Source organism: Onthophagus taurus, chromosome 10 (assembly GCF_036711975.1).
Source record: "Onthophagus taurus isolate NC chromosome 10, IU_Otau_3.0, whole genome shotgun sequence".
Lineage (NCBI taxonomy): Eukaryota > Metazoa > Arthropoda > Insecta > Coleoptera > Scarabaeidae > Onthophagus > Onthophagus taurus.
In genome coordinates, this window is record NC_091975.1 from 157303 (window position 1) to 178752 (window position 21450).

Consider the following 21450-nt stretch of genomic DNA (forward strand, 5'->3'; position numbering starts at 1 on the left):
GAACAACGTAGCAGGATAATAAGTGGGGAATCCGTTGAAAAAAAAACTTGGGATTTCGGTTGCATATACCAAAACACACAGAACGAAAAAAATAACCAATTTTTTTCTCGAAAACTAAGGTTTTCTCCCCTAAAGTTCCATCCGCGATTTATAATGTTAATTTTTTTTCTCTTAAACCGTTAAGAGTTACAGCGTTTTGAAAATTGATAAAAATTCTAGAACTGTTTTAATCTGTCCTTACGGGTAAGAGTGTGCCGGATGTGAAATTTGGTGACCCAAATCGTGTTGGTTACGGAATTATGAATTTTTTAAGTTTATGGCTGGGATTTATGGATAACAACATTTTTTCAAAAACTGCGTATTCTAAAGTTATAAATTAATAAAAAGACCAAATTCAGAATAATGACATTTAGAATTCATTTAATGTTATGTCAAAAACTTAACGTCACATCGATTTAACCTCACATATTGAACAAATGTACTATAGTTCGTTTTTTTTCTATAATACTTGTCAATGTAAATTATTTAGGGTTTCTGTTGGTATTATCTAGGACCCTTATAAAATTTATGTTGTTTTCATGGTTTTTAGTAACATTTTCAGTAACTATTTAGTTGAGGTTAAAATACTGATACATTTTTAGGTAAATACGATTTTCACGAAGTACATATTTGTTGTAAAAACGTGCTACAAAGTAATTAATAGAATAAAATACCTTTTCTAGGTAAATAAATGGCAAATAAACACCCCACAATACTTTTTATGCACCTTTTCTTTTTGAATAACGAAAGCTCAAACGTCAATGTGACATATTTACTTCAAAACATGATAAAACAAAACTCCCTGTTAATTTTGCCAACTTTATAACAATTTAACAGGTATTATAGAAAAAAAATGAACTATATTATAAATTTGCATTTAAACATGAAATGAAATGATAAAACAATTAAATGTTGATTATTTTGTGTTTATAATTTGTTCATAACAATAAATTAACAATTAATAGTATCAAATTCTTTGATTGTCGTAGCTGGACGTAAAAGACTTTTTTGTAATTCGCGACGCTAATGAAAGCTATAACAGTACTCAAACGGGTGCTGTAATGAGACTCCTTACAGCATCCGATGCTGTAATGAGATTTTAGTAACATTTTATGGAACCAGTTCATGTATGTGTATGTAGGAAAGCGGAGGGTATGCTACGCACACAGCACCTAGGCCCCAACGGGCCCCTTGTACATCCTCCTACACTGTCTCCGGCTACATCAACCAGCCTAAGGAATTTCCGAAGGCTAGGATACAGCTCAGAGGTGTGTTCCTGATGCCATCTGTGGTCGGCCATTCCTCTCCGAAGTCTCTCATTCTGAGGTCTTGCAGAGTGGGGCATTCACACAAGATGTGTCGGACCGTCTCCTCGCTCTCTTTACAGAGGCAACAGAGAGGACTAATAGCAAACTTAAGGTTATAAAGATGCTTGTTTACCTTACAGTGACGAGTCCCGTTACAGTTCGTAGAGCGTTTCTACCAAGCCTTACGAAAGACAAGGCTGCCTCTGCTGAAGGATAATGTAATACTTCCTTAGACAGATGGCAACCCTTAACCCTATCCCACCAGTTCATGAACTTTTTGTGGGTAAAATCTTTAATTATCTCAATCTGAGTTGATAAGGACGGAGCGATTATCGGTTCAGGCGAACATGGCGCTCGCTTGGCAGCCCTTTTGGCAAGCCTATCAGCGTGCTTGTTACCTGAACAAGTCGAGTGTCCTTTTATCCATTGAAGTATGACACAGTTATGCACTGCGGCCTTCTCCAATGTCAGATGACAACCCATAACAAGTCCTGAGGTAATTGTTATTCTACTCAGGGCTAAAATAGCTTGTCTACTGTCAGTATAAATTGTAAAAGTCTTACCTACCAAGTTGGATCTGACAATAACGTCAGCGGCAAGTTGTATGGCGATTAACTCCGCCTGTATGATGGTGGTATGATGGTGGAGTCGGAGATCGTACGAGAAGACTCCGGCTCCAGCTCCTTCTTTCTTTGAACCATCAGTGTAGATTTTAAGGCTGTTTTTACCTCTACTTCTGTGGAGCTTGGGTGGGTGAGATATTTCTTCGTAAAAATGTGTTGTAGGGGTGTAAAGTCCGTTACACACTCCAGAATTGGTGAGTAATCCACCATTTCATTCCAGAGATTGGCATTTTTACTATTTCTCTCACCCATTAGAATTCCTGCTGCTCGCAGTCGAGTCATGGTCACCAATGCCACCTCTTGGATGAACAAATGAAGTGGCGTTAGGTTTAACATGTTTTCCATGGCTGCAGTGGGGGTAGTCCGCAGCGCACCTGTAACATACAAACACGCAAGTCTCTGTACTTTAACCAGTTCATGTTGGTGACATTGGGTCATTAATTTTTCTAGTTTTTTTGTCCATGGATGTTTAAATACGTTCTAAGCATCGAATACAAGGTCCACAATGATGAGGACATTGAACTCTGAGCAATTTCTCTTATTTTGGGAGGTGTACATGAAACATGTTTGTCAGGTGAATACATTTTGTGTTTTGACAGTTTCTAATTGTCAATTCAAAGTTTCTATTTTCAAGTGTTCCGGTGTTACCAACTGCTACATACCTATTTCCTTACATTGCCAAAATTTACTTTATTTTTGAGAAAAAAAAGGATAGAAACGCGAATTACAAAAAATAGCATAAAAAACACGTTTCATAAGACTTAAAGCACTCATTCATTCAACATGAATTCGTGCATTTCAAGCGTGTCTTACGAAACTTGTTTTTTAATATACTATTAGATTTTACTTGCTTATGCAACCAAAATAACACCTACATAATTCTTTTAATAATTTATTTACAAATATTTTTCTAAGTTCTTAATTATATTATACAACCTTCTTTAACACCGAATAAAATCTCAAGTTCTTTCTTAATAACATTGTTAATCAAATTTGCCGTGTTATATACATGAACATTTCGACCTGGATCGTTTTTAAAGACTTTAATACCTGGCTTATGAACCAAGAAAGCGTTATCTAAAATCATCATGTCATAATCTTTAACACACAAAATGTACCCCTACAAAAAAAAAACATTACTTAATTGTTTCTTCTTATCTTATTCGTACCTTTGTCAACATACTTGTGTCATTTTATCACTTTTTCCTTCCCAGCTTAATCTTTCATCATAAATCGGATCATCTTTTGTTCCAATATAAATTGGTTCCCATTTTGCAAATGGACCGAATCTTTTGCCTACATGAAATACGTTTAAACCTTCAGTTTCTTTGGTATCAATCCATTCACTATATTTCGGTGTGTTATGGCATGCAGCGCACACGTATTGATGAAAGTTAATCGCCTTTTTATCCTTTAACATGATTAATAATTCTGTTTTTGTTCCAGGAATATTAGCATCTTTTTCCACCTCAAATAAATTTAATGGAAACACCATTGGATTTTTATTTGAAAAGATTATTTGGCTTTTATTAATCATTTCTAAAAAATTTTCAATTATATTTAAGCTTGGATAAAGCTCGATATCTGAAGCTAAAACAAAATATGTTTGGGATGATTCTTTTGCAATGTTTCTTGCTACATTGACCGGATATGTTAGGTTGTTCAATGCTTTGTAGGTTTTTTCCGAATTTATTGTTTTAAAACTTGGATCAATGCTACAGTTGTATGCAGAACTAAAGACTTCATTCAAATTTGGAATCTAAAATGAAGAGATTAGGAGATATAACAAAAAAAAATTATTTACCTCTTTCGGATGGTGCTCTCCTTTAAAGAAAACGTGAAACGTAACATATTCCTCGATTAAATACGTTGTACAGTCTCTTAAATAATGAATCGAGTCAACGGAGCTTTTAAAATCATCTCCAGGGGCGTATAAAGCGACTCCAATGGGACCTCTCCATCGTTCTAACAATGGTGGTAAATTGTCCAAGAATGTAAAATCTCCATGAGTGGTGTATGTAATACTTTCAAATTGCGCGAAAGTTCTTTTTGAAGTTAATAAGTTATAAAAAACCCAGTATTCACCTCGTTGTTGAATCCTTAATAACGGATTATGCAAATACCGATTTGTAACATTTTCCTAAAACATTAATTTGATTTAACTTATGCAACCAATTCAATACAATTAATTTTAATTAAATTGTTAATTACTAATTACACTTTCATTTTTTTCTTTCATATTAAGTTTTTCCAATAGCCAATAATTATAAGGGTCCACTTTTTCTACACATTTAGGTTGAAAGAATATATAAATAAACACTACGAGGGCGCAACAACATAAAATCACCATGAAACGATTCGAATTCGAAAAATTCATTTTTTACATATAATAACCATCAAGATTCATAATGAAATGGATAAATTTTTTTTTAAACTGTTATTTCATTTAATATTAAAGCGAAATAACGTGACAGGAAAATCTATCTTATCTTTTACTAGGCAAACATATCCGAAACACAATCTTAAACTTTGTTTGTGATAAAAATATTAAATTAATTAAACATTTAAATTTTAGCGGGAATTTTTTTATCGACATCTTTAAAGTGTCAAAAAAATGTCAAAAATAAAAAGTAAAGGTTATAAGGGGTTGTTAAATTTCAATTTGCAAAAAGCGTGGTTACGTTTGGTGTTAAATTGAATAATAAATGTGTTTTATTTATTAAGTCTGAATTGTTTATCATTTTATTACTTGATAATGTACAATTTATGACTCAATAACCTTGATGAATTATAACTTGAAACAATTTCCTATCAAATAACGTAATGCATTAAAATTTATGTTAATAAAAAAACCTATTGATTGTTATTAATGAGGTTTATCTGAATTAACTTATCATACTAATCCGTACTTAATAGATAAGATTTTCAAAAACACTTCTAAAATTCTAATCGCGTAAAATGGTTAGAATGACTCCTTTAAATAAAACGGACTACGTGGTGATTTTCTAGTAACTCGTCCAATTCTCTACGTTTAAAATGCCCACTTTACGACTTGGAAACGTTGTACCGAATTTTGAAGCACCCAGTACTCAAGGGGTAATCGATTTTTATGAATACCAAGGAAATTCGTGAGTATAAAACAAAATTAAATAAAAAATGTTTATTTTAAAAACGATTTTAGTTGGGTCATTTTATTTTCACACCCAGCCGATTTTACCCCTGTTTGCACGACTGAATTAGGTAGAATTGCTGTTCATCAGCCGGAATTTTCCAAAAGAAACGTTAAATTATTGGCGCATTCTTGTGATAAATTGAAATCTCACGTCGATTGGGTTAACGATATCAAAAGTTATTGTCAGGATATTCCCGGGGAATTTCCCTATCCAATAATCGCGGATGAAAATCGAGAATTGGCTGTTAAATTAGATTTGATCGACGAGTATAATCGTGATAATGAAGATATGGCGTTAACTGTACGTGGACTTTATGTTATCGATCCTAAGCATAAACTACGATTATCGATGCATTATCCGGCTTCAACCGGAAGAAACGTTGAGTAAGATTTATTTTTTATTGAAATTATTAGAAATAATCTTTTATTTTTTTTTAGTGAAATGTTGAGGGTTATCGATTCGTTACAATTGGTTGATAAAATTCCTCAAATTGCCACACCGGCCAATTGGATGGTAAAATTTAAAAATTTATTTATTTTTTTGATTTATACCATCAAATTTTTTAGCCTGGTGATAAAGTCATGATTGTACCCTCGATTAAAGATGAAGAAGCCGAAAAATTATTTCCGGGCAGCGTTGATAAAGTCGATATGCCATCTGGTGTTTGTTATGTCAGAACAACCACAAAATATAACAAATAATAACGAATTTTGTTAGAATTTACATAATAAATAAAAAATATTAATAAATAACTGTCAGTTTGACATAAGTTTGAGAGGTTTCAAAACATGATATAACAAAATTCCCTGTAAACATTGCCAACTTTACAACAATGTGACAATCAAGAATGCACTCGTAAATCTAACCTAAAAAATTGTTCTTATTTAATGTAATTTGTCGATTTAAATATCTAAAAATGTATAAAATCAAATTCTATATTAAAATTCTGTTTGTAACAATAAATAATTTTGATTTTTTAAAAACAACGTTTAACTCTGTTCAATTCCACATTCCTTCTTCTCATTTCCTTTTACATTTAAATTTGACGCCAACGTGCGCGGTTGCTTTATCTGATCGCATCATAAACGAATACTTTGAAATGAATCAACAACAGTCCGTAGTTTCCTGTATCCCGAATTCGAGTAGGATGTCGAAGGCTAAGCGAGTACTTGAAGAAGCTCGGGAAATCCAAAATCCCGAGCTGGATTTAAGTGATAAAGGCATTTCAACGTTCGAGGAGATGCCCGGGATACGTAAGTAAACGTTAAAAACGTAGCCGGTTTTACCAAATTTGGAAAATCGGGGTCGAAGTGTTAAAAAAGAGAAATGGAATCGTAGTGGGCGTGGTTTTTTAAGCGGGAAATTCAAATACTTTAATTTTTAATTTAATGTTTTTTTTTTAGTAAATATGCTGAATATAACCAGGTTGACTTTGAGCCATAATAAAATTAAAGGTTAGTTGTATAAATTGATAATAAGTAAAATAAAATTTGATTTATTTATCTTTTTAGCAATCCCACCTGGTTTGGCTAATTTAACAAATTTGGAGATATTAAATCTAGCTAATAACCATTTAGAAGAACTTCCCTTGTCTTTATCTTCAATGCCAAAGTTAAGAATTTTAAATTTATCGATAAATAAACTTTATTCCCTTCCCAGAGGGTTTGGTGCTTTTCCAGTTCTTGAAGTTTTAGACTTAACTTATAATAATTTAAGTGAGAAAACATTGCCAGGAAATTTCTTTATGATTGAGACTTTACGTGCATTATATTTGGGTGATAATGACTTTACCGAACTTTCATCTGACATAAAAAATTTAAAAAATCTTCAAATCGTAAGTACATAATTGAAATCTTTCGCAAATCTTATTAAAGTGTTAATTTTTGAAGCTTGTTTTGCGCGAAAACGATTTAATATCGCTTCCAAAGGAAATCGGGGAATTAATTCGCCTCCGGGAACTTCACCTCCAAGGAAATCGTTTGACGATTCTTCCACCAGAAATCTCCAATTTAGATATGACCAGTAATAAGTCGTGCTTTAAGTTTGAAGGAAATGTTTGGGTCACTCCAATTGCGGATCAATTAAAATTGGGTGTTAATCATTTAATGGATTATCTAAAAAGTGAAACATACAGAATGTAAGTATTAAAATATGTTTAATAAATCAACTTGTTTATTATATTTAGCTTTATTTGAGGTACAAGGTTAAATACTAGGTTCTCTTACATAACCTCAACTCCTTCATGTTTTTTTATTCTATTGTTAGATGGCGTTACTTTGATTTTTTCATCACAAAATATTTTTGAATAAATAATTTCATTTTATATTTTTCAGTATGTACAATCGTTATACAAGTGAAAGACATGAAATTCCACCACCTTGTATTGATAAGGAAAAGAAAGTTTCTCGAGTCCATTAGAAAAAAAGCAACTTTGAATACATGGTGCTAAAACTGCCATTTTCTTTAATATTATTAAAGTATTAATTATAATTAATCAAGCTTTGAATCTAATAATTAACCAAAATGTGCCTTTTATTTATTATTATGTGCTTTATTAAAATAAGAACTTAAATAATAAACTTTTTTTAATAGAAAATAAAAACAATAAATTAATTCTTGTAGTATGATTTTATTTATAAATACATACAACAAAACATTTTTTTATAATAAATGTCTTAACGGTAAGATTTTTGATAACGTGCACGAGCACCTGGACCTCCAAACTTCTTGGGTTCGCATCTACGTGGATCGGCAACCAATAAAGTCCTATCGTATTGAATCAAAATATCTTTTAATTCTTTTTTGGAGGCTTCATCAACATCTAAACAAAGATATTTAGTTAATAATTAAATTAATAAACAACAAGAACTTACATTTTTGATAATAAGCCACCAACGCTTTTGAAATAGCTTGTCTGATGGCATAAATTTGTGAAACATGTCCACCACCGTTTACTCTTACTCTGATATCAACAGCAGCGAACTTTTCCTACAAAAAAATAAATTAGAAGAAACATATTTGACATAACCTCAAAATGCAAAATTTACCCATAATCAGTAATTTTTGAATTTTAATCAAAAAAAAATCATATTCGGGATAATTAAATTCATCATAATATTAAAATAGAAGAATTGAAGATATAAAAACAATAATAGTTACCTTTCCCAATAATAAAATGGGTTCATGTAATTTATCTTGAAGCATTTTTGGTTCAACTTGATTTAACGGGCGTCCATTTACCCTCAAAATACCACGTCCTCGTTTACAATAAGCGACCGCGGTGGCGGATTTCTATGTAAATGAACAAGAAAATAATGCACAAAACACGCGACATGTAAAAGTGAGGTTATGTTTGTTAAAACTCACCTTTCTACCAAAAACTTGCACTGAGTGCAACGGTTCACGTTTTTGCTGCAAGAAAAACGAAAAATTAGTAAAACAGTAATTAAATGAGTACATTTATTTCATATTTACCTTCTGCATGTTTAATTCACTTTGACAGCGTCAAATGCGGAAAGAAAAGGAAATATGGCCGATAGTACAGGAAGTATAACATGAAGTTGGAATACTACATGTGTCAATTGATGGTTTGAAATTTATTTAACAGTCGCGTTTAATTTAAAAAATTTAATTAATATGTGTTGAATAAACTAAATGATTATTTTAAAGGTTTGGATGTAATTAACGATGTATATTTATTTTTAAATAAATGTTATCGTTGCTGTTTTGACTTAATTTGTTATATTGCGCCATCTGGGTAACTTTCAAATACAGTTTTAAAACTTACAAAAAAGTATCTTTTTTATTTTTTTAAGTATCTTTATTTTTTTTTAGCCTTTTACATAGTACAACACGATAAAATATCACAATGAGCTACATTTAAACAATGGCGTTGTAAGATTTGATATGTATTGGTTTTCTTCCTCAACTTTTATCTTTTCTTGTGATATGTGTGCGTTTACGATTACTAAAATAAGCACAAAAAACGAACCAACGAAGAACGAGTCGACCCAACGAAACTACTAGTAGTTGGACTACACTTTAACAACACCGATAAAAAGCTTCTTATTAATAATACTACCCAAAATTGCAGTATCTTTTTTTAAAATTCTTTGTTTAATTTATTACTAATTGGGTGGACAAGATTATACTGTTACGGGCCGTTCCGTGACGAGTTTCAACAAATTCTAAAGAAAAAACAACAATAAATAAGTAATCTAACAAGGTAACATTCAATAAGCTTTTTTTTCTAATAATAATTTGACTTTTTCACATTTATAAATATCTTGTAAATATTGGGTTGTTTTTAACAATTAAGTAAGACAATCCTTTTACTTAATTTAATTAATTTTTATTTAATATTTGCGACTATCGGGGTTAAAAATATATTTTTACTGATAACGCACCGGTTTTATTTAGCATTTCCTGCTTTCTTCTTCGACTTTTTAAGTAGATATTGCTAATACACGATTATTTTGTTATTAAAAACTTTATTTACAAAAGAAAATATCATCGAATTCAAAATATAAAAATTAGATAGGATATTTTAATCTACTAGAAGCAGTGGATTCTATTAGAAAATGTTTTTTTAAAAATGAGAAGTTTTAAATAAAGTTTTTTTACAATAGGATGTCTTTACTTATATAGTTTTTCTTACATTAAGTGATTATTATTTCTAAATGCGACACGTTTGTGCAAAAGTTAGGCTTTTAACATGAATATAATAAAAATAAATTATGAATAAAATGATTTTTGGTAGAATCTAAGACGATTGCTCCTAGAGATGTTATAAATTTGTATTTTAGGGGAACAATATGTTCCTAAAAAGTGATTAAAAAGTACAACTATTTCTCTGTTCCTTTGTTCCCCCTTAGTTTATTTTTAGCTTTATTCTAAAACAACAAGAAATAGACCTATCTAATCCCATATTTTTGTAATCAGAAAAAAATAACGAATAACGATTACAAAAGAACACTCATTTCAGATTCTACCGTCCTTAGACTTTTCGTATATAAGGCATATAATACTGGTTAACTATCTAAGATAACTTGCTTCAGTCTATTTTGGAATAATAACAACAATAACGGAAAAGGAAAGTCTTAATCGAATTTTTAAAATAATTTCTTATTTTTACTCTGATATGTATATAATTTTCTATAGATATGTATACGTTTTTAATAATTTGATATGTATACGTTTACATTGTTGATAATTGACCCAAATACGAATCAAAAAACTAATACAATTAGTTTTTGTTTTTTATTTTTACACAAATTGATATTAATTTAATTTTCTCTTTTAGTGGCTAACAGATTTTGCATAGAAATCAAACTTTCCTCTAAACTAAAAACGAATTTTTCAGTATCGGTTTTATCCGAACTGTGAAACGATGAAATACAAAAAATAATGAAATCATTTTTAGGGTTGTAAGAGGCTCCGTAACCATCCGGTTCCACAGCCCCGTAACCCATAAAGCTATTTTCTAAACTAGTCGCAACTTGACTAGTACTCAATAAAAATTTATTAGCCAATTGATAAGATTGATCGGTAAAAATTTCGGGCAGCGGGCTAGAATACACAGGGCTAGTTTCTTTGGCGGCTTCTCGTAAACCTAATAAATGTACATCGATTCCTTGTCCTAAAATATTATCGATCATCTCTTCCGTTTGGGCTTTAATTGCATCTCGGAATAACATTAACTTTTGTTCTTCCGAAATTAAATCGAAACTAACTTTTTTATTAGTTATATCATCGTATTTCGATGGTTGTTGGGCCATAGCTTGGACCCATTTTAAAGCTTCCGGCGTCGCTGAACGTATACAATCAACTCGGCCGTTCAAAAAGCGCCGTGTTGAAGCGCTTTCATAAGTTGCTGTTAATTTTGAATAAATTTTATAATAAGCAAGTTGCAAAGCAAGTTGAATATACGCATCCGGACTAACTTTAAATGATTTTATTAAATTTTTTCCATAATTATTAAATTTATAAACATAAAAATCTAAGTCTTTAATTAAAGAGTCTATAAACCGCGTTGCTTCTTCGATTTTAACGTGAACGTCTTGTTCAACGTTCCAAGTTAATTTCTCTGGATTTGGTAAATAAGAATTAGATTTTGGCATTTCGGGGTTATGGGGGAGGTCGTTTACGATTCCAATGGATTTTTCAATCATTTGAATTAAAGATACCGCTTCGGCAAAGCTGTGTTCATAACACAACCCCAAAGACCCATCGCCCGAAACAATAATCTGTAACGTTTTATCGAACCAACGATTGGCCGTGTTAAAAGTACTTCCCCCACCGTGAAGCATTTGAAGAGTTAAATTGGTTTCATCACGTTTTAATTCTTCGACATTGGAATTTCTTTTCTTCATTATTGTACTGTTAAAATTTGGTGGGAGAGGTTCATCTAGACAAATTAAAAACAAAGATTTCTCAATCATTTCTAAATTTCTCGAATTCTGTTGATCTTGTTTCAAGATTTCGCGAACTTCCGCCCAAAGATTTCGTTTCCATCCAGTTAACAACCCGATGGGGCACGTTTCTTTTAAACACGGGGCGTCATCAAGTATATACAACAATTGCGAACACAATTCGTCTTCGTTTAAACGTCCTCTATCAGTCGCTTGAATGGGAATACAATAAAATTGATTTCGGCATAAAACAATAACATGTTGTTGTTCGTTTTTAAGCGGGTTTGAAATGTATTGCTGATCGATTTGGTTTCCGGGAATTCGACATGAACCTAAAATACGATAATATTGGGCCATACAAAGAGGTTGACCTGGTTCTCGTGACGTGGCTTTTTCCGTTTCAAGTAGTCCTTGATCTAAGGTTACTTTATAATCCATAATTGCTTGAATTAATCTTGATGTAAATCTGGCTAAATCTAAGATTGTTGTAAACCTTCTTGAAGGTAAAACCATTCCCGGATTTGAATTGATTGGTAAAGATGCTTGGTTGCCTAAGTACATGTCTTTTAACCAGTATTTGTAGGCCTGAAAAATAACAAAAAATTATTACTTATTTTTTTTTGCGTTTCTTTGAATTTCTTGAATTACTATGATATTTAGAGTACCTACTGGGGCATAAATCACATTAGGTCTACACTTAGTAGGAAGATATGTCCCTAACAGTGTAAACTACCAGAGTTATTATTTTAGCCTTGCTCAGGTTAAACTCGCTTATTAATGGAGTCACTGTTGCAGCATCATCTCTGGGAATTCCAAATAGATTGGGTAAGGTTCGTTTTGTTTACTGGATTGATGGTTCAAGTAAAAAAAGGCAGTTTTGTTTACAGGGTTAATGAGCTCCAGCTAAAAGATGTTATATACGACCAGTTTTTTCTGCAAAAAGGCATAGAAGCCTGCTCCCAGTAATAATATCCCTATATACAGGGTGTCTCAGCGAGACCGGTCATTAGACGTTTCTGGGTTCTGGCGAAAATAAAAATTTGAGAATTCAGACTTAAGTATTATCAATTACGTTCTCTTCATCTAAAATATTTTCATATTTCTAGCACTTCCGGTTACACCGGAAGTCGCCACCAACTTTATTTTTTTAAATGGAACACTCTGTATATTTTTACATATTTGGATTTGTCTGTTGTCAAGGTTTATAAATAACTTTACTTTTTGCAATTTGATTCGGTCGTTCTCGAGTTATTCGAATTTTTCTAGAATAATCTGCTCCAGCAGACATTTCTTCAAAAAATCAGAAAACACTCAATTTTTGGGATATCAATTTAGGATTGAGAACATGCTTAAGCAACATGATGGAGTATGTTTTGGTGCCAAGAACTGCGGTCTAGAACGTTTGATCACTTTACTATGACACGTTAACTTTTCAAAATTTGGAAGTACCATAACTTCATTTTTTTAAATGGCACCCCCCATATTTTATTTTTTAGTCGTCTTCGGTGTCTCATTCTACATCTTTTATATCCCATATGGCCCATACCTAATATTAATAGTTTGGGAGATAATTAGGGTTTTTTGAAAAATGCACACATATCATATGGATATTTAGCCTAGTGTGCCATGAAAAACAAGCCTTCTCAATGAGTTCTTGTCAGAAACTCACTTGTTTACGTCACTTGATGCATGTGAGCTAATAATTATCTGTTATGTCCCTTAATATTAGTACTGAAACGAGTTAAAATCGATAACAATAACGAAAGTGATATTTATACAAATCAAGAAATTCTTAATTTATTTTTTTTGCATGAAAAGCGCGACAAAGTTCGTAGTATGATTCCCAGATCTTCTTTGGCAGCTCGAATTGAGGTGTTGGGACTGGGCTCGAAATAAGCCAAGGTATTCACCTCTTCCGTTGCATTATCTACTACATTTTTTGGTCAGTTTAACAAGTGATTAATTCGTTCAAAATGCAAAAATTTGCTTCTATTCCTCTAAATTTACCTTTTGTCATCGGAGATAAATGTGGATAATTTTCATTAAACATTCTGCAAGTTCTACTAAGAACTTTGTCGCACTTTTCGTGCACAAAAAATAAATTATGGATTTTTTCATTTGTATAAACATTATTTACGTTATTAATACCCATTTTAACTGGTTTTAGACTCACAAGCATCAAACAACCTAAATTAGACTTTGACGTTTATCAATAAGTCATTAAACATTTGTTTTCCATGGCACACTAGGTTAATATCCATATGATATGTGAGCATTTTTCAAAAAACCCTAATTATTTCTCAAACTATTAATGTTAGGCATAGGATATATGGAATATAAAAGATGTAAAATGAGACGCCGAAGACGACTAAGTAATAAAATATGGGGGGTGCCATTTAAAAAAAATGAAGTTATGGTGCTTCCAAATTTCGAAAAGTTAACGTATCATAGTAAAGTGACCAAACGAACTAGACAGCCGTTCTCGGCACCAAAACATACTCCATCATGTTGTTTAAGCATGTTCTGAATCCTAAATTGATATCTCAAAAATTGAGTGTTCTATGACTTTTTGAACAAATGTCTGCTGGAGCAAATTTTTCTAGAAAAATTCGAATAACTCGAGAATTGCTGGTTCAAATTGCAAAAAGTAAAGTTATTTATAAACCTTCAAAACAGACAAATCTAAATATGTAAAAATATACAGGGTGTTCCATTTAAAAAAATAAAGTAGGTGGCGACTTCCGGTATAACCGGAAGTGCTAGAAATCTGAAAATATTTTAGATGAAGAGAACGTAATGGATAATACTTAAGTCTGCATTCTCAAATTTTTTGTCCAGAAACGTCTAATGACCGGTCTCGCTGAGACACCCTGTATAGCAAGCTATAGCTTTAACTATATACCTACATTATGGAGGAAAGCAAAGGTGGTCTACCTAAAGGTGGTAAGCGATTCCTAAAGAACTAAAGGTTCCTCAAAGATAGTGATGGAACGGATAGTGATTTTGCGTCTATACCGGCTATTCGTATAGGCGCAAATATATCATGTTTCCATTTAAAAAAGCGAAAATTGTCATATCTCAACATCTAAAACCGACAAAACAATTCTCTGTAAAAAAGTGTCCATATAATGTCTTAGTTATAATACTCCACCTATAATAATAACCAAGATAATTGCACTTGCTTGTTTTACGATATATTCAATTGAGGTTTGAGCGCTTTGAGGTTTTCGGTATTGGAATTCATTTAAATAAATAGATCGAGATATGTAAGCTACTTTTTTGTAATTCGCGACGGTAATGAAAGCTCTAACAGTACCCAAACAGGTGTTGTAATGAGACTCCTTACAGCATCCGATGCTGTAATGAGATTTTAGTAACATTTTATAGAACCAGTTCAAGTTGGTGACATTGGGTCATTAATTTTTCTAGTTGTCAATGTGACAACTTTTGTCTATGGATGTTTAAACATGTTCTTAGCATCGAATACAAGGTCCACAATGATGAGGATATTGAACACTGAGCAATTTCTCTTATTTTGGGAGGTGTACGTGAAACATTTTTTTCAGATGAATGCATTTTGTGTTTTGACAGTTTCTAATTGTCACTTCAAATTGTCATTTTCAAGTGTTACGGTGTTACCAACTGCTGCATACCTATTTCCCTACATTGTCAAAATTTATTTTATTTTTGTTAAAAAAAAGGATAAAAACGCGAATTACAAAAAATAGCATAAAAAACACGTTTCATACTCATTCATTCAACATGAATTCGTGCATTTCAAGCGTGTCTTACGAAACTTGTTTTTTAATATACTATACTGTACTTGAATGCTACTTTCTCTTGTATTTATAGGAGAGTGTAAGTTGGATTGGATTGAGTACATCGGTTTGTATTCGTTGCATCGAATGTTTGACTTTGGTGGTGTATTTGTGCTTTTAATTTATTGTATTTACCAACTAATTTATTATTTTGTTCATTTGGAAATATGTCTTAAGCACCCTATTTGTTTATTTTGTCAACCCCTGAAAAGTTTTCGGTTGGATGCATCGTTGAGGTATGCTGTTTGAGTTACGCTACAATCCAATTATAATTTTTAATCTCCCCCGGGAACCGCCGTACCCCCGTGTTTGTCCCGAGACTTAGGGATCTCGAGCGAATTTACTTTCAGTCATCTGAAGCGTATCGGAACGTCCGTCGTCAAATTTTTTCTATTAAATTTTTTATTCATCCAAAAAAATGAAAAAGAATTATTGAATCAAATTTTTTTACCCAATTATCCATTTTTTCTTTCCGATCTTCCAAATACAGCTGTAGCTTTGCTCCCAGACCATTCGGATTTCCGAATTTCTCGATAATTTCATAAACCCGTTGTTTTTCCTCGTCGTCATTTAAGAGCGGTTGAAGTGTTTTTTCGTATTTTCTTAGCGTTTGGGCCAAGGGTGGAATTGGAAGTTTTGGTAATTGGGACACCTGAAATCAAAAACAATTTTTTTAATTGGTGATTGAACCGAATCAAAGGGTAATTCGCGTGATCAAACACGTTAATTGGGTGCGGATCCTTCGTAGACGAATGATTCATGGTTTGTTAATTTGAGGCAGCCCCACGCATGATTGCCCTACACCCCCTAAAAGTTACCCCAGATATTTATCCCTCACACCCTTATGTTTCATGAATTTATACATAAATTATAGATATGTCAAATTTCTTTTTTGGTAAATGTTGAATTTTTTGTGAATTTTATTTTAAGTTAATTTTTTAGATTCAATTCAATCGATTCCAATTTGGTTTTTTCCCTATATAGTACTTAGGATAAGTACGTAGTTAGTCACGATTACGACACGTGCCTCGACGTTTCGACACGTGTCCCCACTTGTTCCTTTCATTTAAATTGAAAAAAGCAAAAAAAACTATCCTGATATAATAATTGTTAACATACCAAGTTCAGCAGGAGATCTTCCTGCAATTTTTTGAATCGTTTGAGGTGTGAGAATTTCATTTTAACCGAGAACAGTACGTTTTCGCCTGAAATGTTCTTCCTAAAGCCCGATTTTCCCGGCTTATCTACGCGGGGTCGCTACTGTACCTACCTCAGGTATTGATCGCGGCAAATATAGAACTTGCTTTTGGGGTCGTTATATGTTCGTGTCGAAAGTTCAAAGCTAAAATAATTTAAACAGTTTCAAATAAACGACAGAGAAGAAATTTAAATTCTATATTTTTCATTCTACATCATTTTAAATTGTCCTATTCGAAATGGTATTCTCTGGAGACGTTCCCTAAGAACACAATTTACATGTTTAATGTCTCATGGGGTTTCTCCCTTCAAAATCGGACTCAAATTTAATTCCAACACCCTTCAAGGTTTCGCATTTTATACCCAACACCTTCAAATCGACTGATTTGGACGTGTACAATTTCGGGGAAACGGACGTAAATCACCAGAAACGTCTATGACGAAACGAAAAACGAAGAAAAAGCGGTGGAGGAGCTGGGGATGGAGGTGCTCCCCGTCAATGGAATTATCTGCTTGCTTGCGAACTGCTCTTTTGAACGGAGTCCTGTTTCCTGCCGGTTCTTTTGTCGAAACCGAAGTGCCGGGCTTCACTTTATTAGATCTACCGGTTCAAAAAAAAATCGAAAAGAATGAATGGACCGACGAAAATAGAAGGAGAACAACCAAAAAGAAAGAGATTAAAAAGGATAGAGACTAAAAACGAAATAGTCTAATCTTTTTTTTTAATGGAAAAAGGGGTTTTTGCCTTGATGATTCATTCTTTATAAAAAATTTATGCTCTTTGTTCTTTAATTATTTATTAAGTGGGGTTGGGTTGTTTATATAGCGAGTGTTCACCCTAAATAAGACATGAAAAAAAAAAAAGAAGAGGGTTGGGTCTTTTACCTTGGGGTTTCTTTTAAATTAATATTTAATGAATCAGTTTCTCTTTTAACAGCAAGTTAGCAAGTATTTTCTTTGTAAAACGTAACCTATGGTTTGGAATCTCAAATTAACCCTTTGTGTCCCAAGAGGTCAAACATTTTGAAACTTTGTGACAGAATTAAAACGCTATCAAAATGCACTCAGTAAAGGCCTTTGGAATAAAATTTTAGCAAAATATGCAATCCCCCTATTTTAGCATAGTCTAATTGTAAGTGTCAAAAAAGATGCTAATTCAAAAATTCCTGAAAAGCGTGTTTATTGAAATTAAGAAATAAAACTTATTTTAAATTGAAGCTTAAAGCTTTCTGTTTAAATCGATGTATAACAATCGATAGGTTGAATTAGAAAAATATTGAGAAGTGTCAAAAAAGATGCTAATTTAAAAATTCCTGGAAGCCGTATTTATTGAAATTAAAGAATGAGACTTATTCTATATTAAAGCTCAAAGCTTTCTTTTTAAAATGATGTATAATAATTGTTGGGTTGGATTGGAAAAATATTGACAAAAAACATGTTGAAACAAAACTTACATTTTCGTATAACCTAAGAGTGCCAAAAAAGATACTAATTTAAAAATTCCTGGAAGCCGTATTTATTGAAATTAAGGAATGAGACTTATTCTATATTAAAGCTCAAAGCTTTCTCTTTAAAATGATGTATAATAATTGTTGGGTTGGATTGGAAAAATATTAAAAAAAAACATGTTGAAACAAAACTAACATTTTCGTATAACCTAAATGTGTCAAAAAAGATGCTAATTTAAAAATTCCTGGAAGCCGTATTTATTGAAATTAAGGAATGAGACTTATTCTATATTAAAGCTCAAAGCTTTCTCTTTAAAATGATGTATAATAATTGTTGGGTTGGGTTGCAAAAATATTAAAAAAAACATGTTGAAACAAAACTAACATTTTCGTATAACCTAAATGTGTCAAAAAAGATGTTAATTTAAAAATTCCTGTAAGCCGTATTTATTGAAATTAAGGAATGAAACTTATTTTAAATTTAAGCTCAAAGCTTTCTCTTTAAAATGATGTATAATAATTGTTGGGTTGGATTGGAAAAATATAGAGAAAAAAAAAGTTGAAATAAAACTTACATTTTCGTATAACCTAAGAGTGTCAAAAAAGATGCTAATTTAAAAATTCCTGGAAGCCGTATTTATTGAAATTAAGGAATGAAACTTATTTTAAATTAAAGCTCAAAGCTTTCTCTTTAAAATGATGTATAATAATTGTTGGGTTGGATTGGAAAAATATTTAAAAAAAAACATGTTGAAACAAAACTAACATTTTCGTATAACCTAAATGTGTCAAAAAAGATACTAATTTAAAAATTTCTGTAAGCCGTATTTATTGAAATTAAGGAATGAAACTTATTTTAAATTTAAGCTCAAAGCTTTCTCTTTAAAATGATGTATAATAATTGTTGGGTTGGATTGGAAAAATATTAAGAAAAAAAAAATGTTGAAACAACACTTACATTTAAAAGAGTCAAAAAAGATGCTAATTTAAAAATTCTTGGAAGCCATGTTTATTGAAATTAAGACACAAAGGGTTAAGAACTATAGCTTTAATTTTATGTTTCAGTTTATTTTAAAGTTTGAGTTAATTATTGATTCCCAAGTTGTAGTTTGCAAGAATGGTTCTAAAGCAGAAAAAGCAGCTGTTCTACATCCCACATCTACTGGAATTCACCGTGCGTGTCACTCTTCGCATATTTATATAGTTCTACCAGGTCCAATGCTTCTATAGAGTTTGGTGAGTTATAAGCAAAGATATGTTAAAATTCTTATGGATCATGATTCCTAAGACACCTTACAATATTTTTTGTCCATAACAAATTGTTCCATTATTCCCACATCGTGAGTTGTAACCCATTCATTATGCATTGTCTTTCATTTAACAGCTAGAAGTTTTTCCATTCTCTCCTACTGCCTCCAAGGAGTAGTCAGCAATCGCTCGAAGTTTCAAATGATTTCAATAACTGTACTTTGTTAAGTAGCCTTCTTTTTAAATGTAACAACTTTCAGGTTATCTTTGTATCATCATTGTTTTCATTCAAGTATTGTCCTCTTCTCGAAAACCCGATCGCGTTACAAATGGCGTTTACGCTTGTCTGAGGGTAAATAAACGAAGGGTAGCTTCGAACCCCCGTTTATTTTAACCGCCCCCCATGTGAAAATACCAGGCTTAGCAGGTGTTTCGGTGTTATTATAAGAACCGTGATGATGACACATCATCAAACAGAAATATTTCGTTATTTATTTCTTATTAATGAAAATAATTTAGGAAAAAGAAACTAATTTTGTTTAAAGGGGGCCGATTTGGTGAATGCGGAGATCAAAGGCCGGTCAAGTTGTAAAAGGACGTGATTAAATCGTAGGTGGAAATGGGAGTCGGAAAAATGAAATAGGGGGCTCTGTCGGGGTAAGTTCTTCTAGTAGGTGAAGGGAAGCGTCCCCACAATCGACACGTGTCCTTGTTACGGGGCCCCCTTATTCAACTTAGAGGATTATGCACGCCGGCCTTTATACGGACCTCGGTTTTATTCATTAATTAACCTTTGTACCAAGAGGGTATTTTGACACCATTTCATTGAGTATAGGGTGTTCAATAGCAGTCTGATAATAAAATTTAAGTATATAATATATTTAGTATATTAAAAATGATTTATTATTAATATTAATTTAATTTAAATTATTTATGGCTTACTAAATCATTATTAAATTTGCTTTAAAATGTTGGTTATTTCATCACGCTATCTCAATTCGTTCTTGAGATATGATCTTTTTTGTTTCGTAAAATTCTAAAAATCTGTAACAATCAAATATGTCATGTTGGATTTAAAAAATCATAACAACGAAGTTTATGGAAAATAAGAAATTATTTATGGCCTACTAAATCATTATTAAATTTGCTTTAAAATGTTGGTTATTTCATAACGCTATCTCAATTCGTTCTTGAGATATGATCTTTTTTGTTTCGTAAAATTCTAAAAATCTGTAACAATCAAATATGTCATGTCGGATTTAAAAAATCATAACAACGAAGTTTATGGAAAATAAGAAATTATTTATGGCCAACTAAATCTTAATTAAATTTGCTTTAAAATGTTGGTTATTTCATCTCGCTATCTCAATTCGTTCTTGAGATATGATTTTTTTTGTTTCGTAAAATTCTAAAAATCTGTAACAATCAAATATGTCATGTTGGATTTAAAAAATTATAACAACGAAGTTTATGGAAAATAAGAAATTATTTATGGCCTACTAAATCTTAATTAAATTTGCTTTAAAATGTTGGTTATTTCATCACGCTATCTCAATTCGTTCTTGAGATATGATTTTTTTTGTTTCGTAAAATTCTAAAAATCTGTAACAATCATATATGTCATGTTGGATTTAAAAAATCATAACAACGAAGTTTATGGAAAATAAGAAATTATTTATGGCCAACTAAATCTTAATTAAATTTGCTTTAAAATGTTGGTTATTTCATCTCGCTATCTCAATTCGTTCTTGAGATACGATTTTCTTAGTTTATGTTTGTAAAATCGATAAAAATCAAATATGGAAAGTTGGGTTTCAAAAATTATAACAACGAAGTTTATGGAAAATAAGAAATTATTTATGGCACTCTAAATCTCTGAAATGAGGCAGTTTGTTGTGATTTTTGTTGAAACAAAGTTATTACGTTGTTGTCAACAAAGCAAGCAAAAAAAAACTTTTTCCAACTGCCCATTTCCACTTGACCCCCACATTGGGGTTCGTATTGATCCACCTCGACTCCGCCTGCTCCAGGCACCTGCCAGGATTTGACTTGCACACTAATTCTCATCCTTGGGTTATATTTTAAAAGAACTCATTTCTCTTCTTCAACAATTCTTTACTAACCACGAATCCAAATCGATTCTACTTAATTGGAATTGAATGGAAAAAAATAATAATCTTACCTCGT

The 21450-nt window shown here is 31.8% G+C and overlaps 5 protein-coding genes across 5 annotated transcripts; 2 read left to right on the forward strand and 3 right to left on the reverse strand.

Annotated features, from left to right (window-relative positions):
- Positions 1-766: 766 nt before the first annotated feature.
- Positions 767-4439, reverse strand: LOC111413365 (beta-1,4-glucuronyltransferase 1-like). The gene is made up of 4 exons (XM_023044302.2): positions 4188-4439; positions 3774-4109; positions 3153-3728; positions 767-3089 (listed from the first exon to the last, which is right to left on the reverse strand). Exons 1-4 carry the CDS (start codon positions 4344-4346, stop codon positions 2892-2894), a joined length of 1269 nt encoding a protein of 422 aa, XP_022900070.1. The 5' UTR covers positions 4347-4439; the 3' UTR covers positions 767-2891.
- Positions 4440-4829: 390 nt separating this feature from the next.
- LOC111413362 (peroxiredoxin-6-like) lies at positions 4830-5894 on the forward strand. The gene is made up of 4 exons (XM_023044298.2): positions 4830-5097; positions 5151-5525; positions 5580-5655; positions 5709-5894. The coding sequence occupies exons 1-4, from the start codon at positions 5006-5008 to the stop codon at positions 5841-5843; spliced, it is 678 nt and encodes a 225-aa protein (XP_022900066.1). The 5' UTR covers positions 4830-5005; the 3' UTR covers positions 5844-5894.
- A 296-nt stretch (positions 5895-6190) lies between these two features.
- Positions 6191-7755, forward strand: LOC111413350 (ras suppressor protein 1). The gene is made up of 5 exons (XM_023044278.2): positions 6191-6395; positions 6546-6596; positions 6654-6976; positions 7032-7279; positions 7476-7755. The coding sequence occupies exons 1-5, from the start codon at positions 6242-6244 to the stop codon at positions 7558-7560; spliced, it is 861 nt and encodes a 286-aa protein (XP_022900046.1). The 5' UTR covers positions 6191-6241; the 3' UTR covers positions 7561-7755.
- LOC111413351 (ribosomal protein S16) lies at positions 7752-8716 on the reverse strand. Its single transcript, XM_023044279.2, has 5 exons — positions 8617-8716; positions 8509-8553; positions 8302-8433; positions 8016-8130; positions 7752-7963 (listed from the first exon to the last, which is right to left on the reverse strand). Exons 1-5 carry the CDS (start codon positions 8623-8625, stop codon positions 7818-7820), a joined length of 447 nt encoding a protein of 148 aa, XP_022900047.1. The 5' UTR covers positions 8626-8716; the 3' UTR covers positions 7752-7817.
- Positions 8717-8946: 230 nt separating this feature from the next.
- Positions 8947-16584, reverse strand: LOC111413325 (Choline acetyltransferase). The gene is made up of 3 exons (XM_023044250.2): positions 16490-16584; positions 15822-16022; positions 8947-12137 (listed from the first exon to the last, which is right to left on the reverse strand). Exons 1-3 carry the CDS (start codon positions 16547-16549, stop codon positions 10428-10430), a joined length of 1971 nt encoding a protein of 656 aa, XP_022900018.2. The 5' UTR covers positions 16550-16584; the 3' UTR covers positions 8947-10427.
- Positions 16585-21450: the final 4866 nt, after the last annotated feature.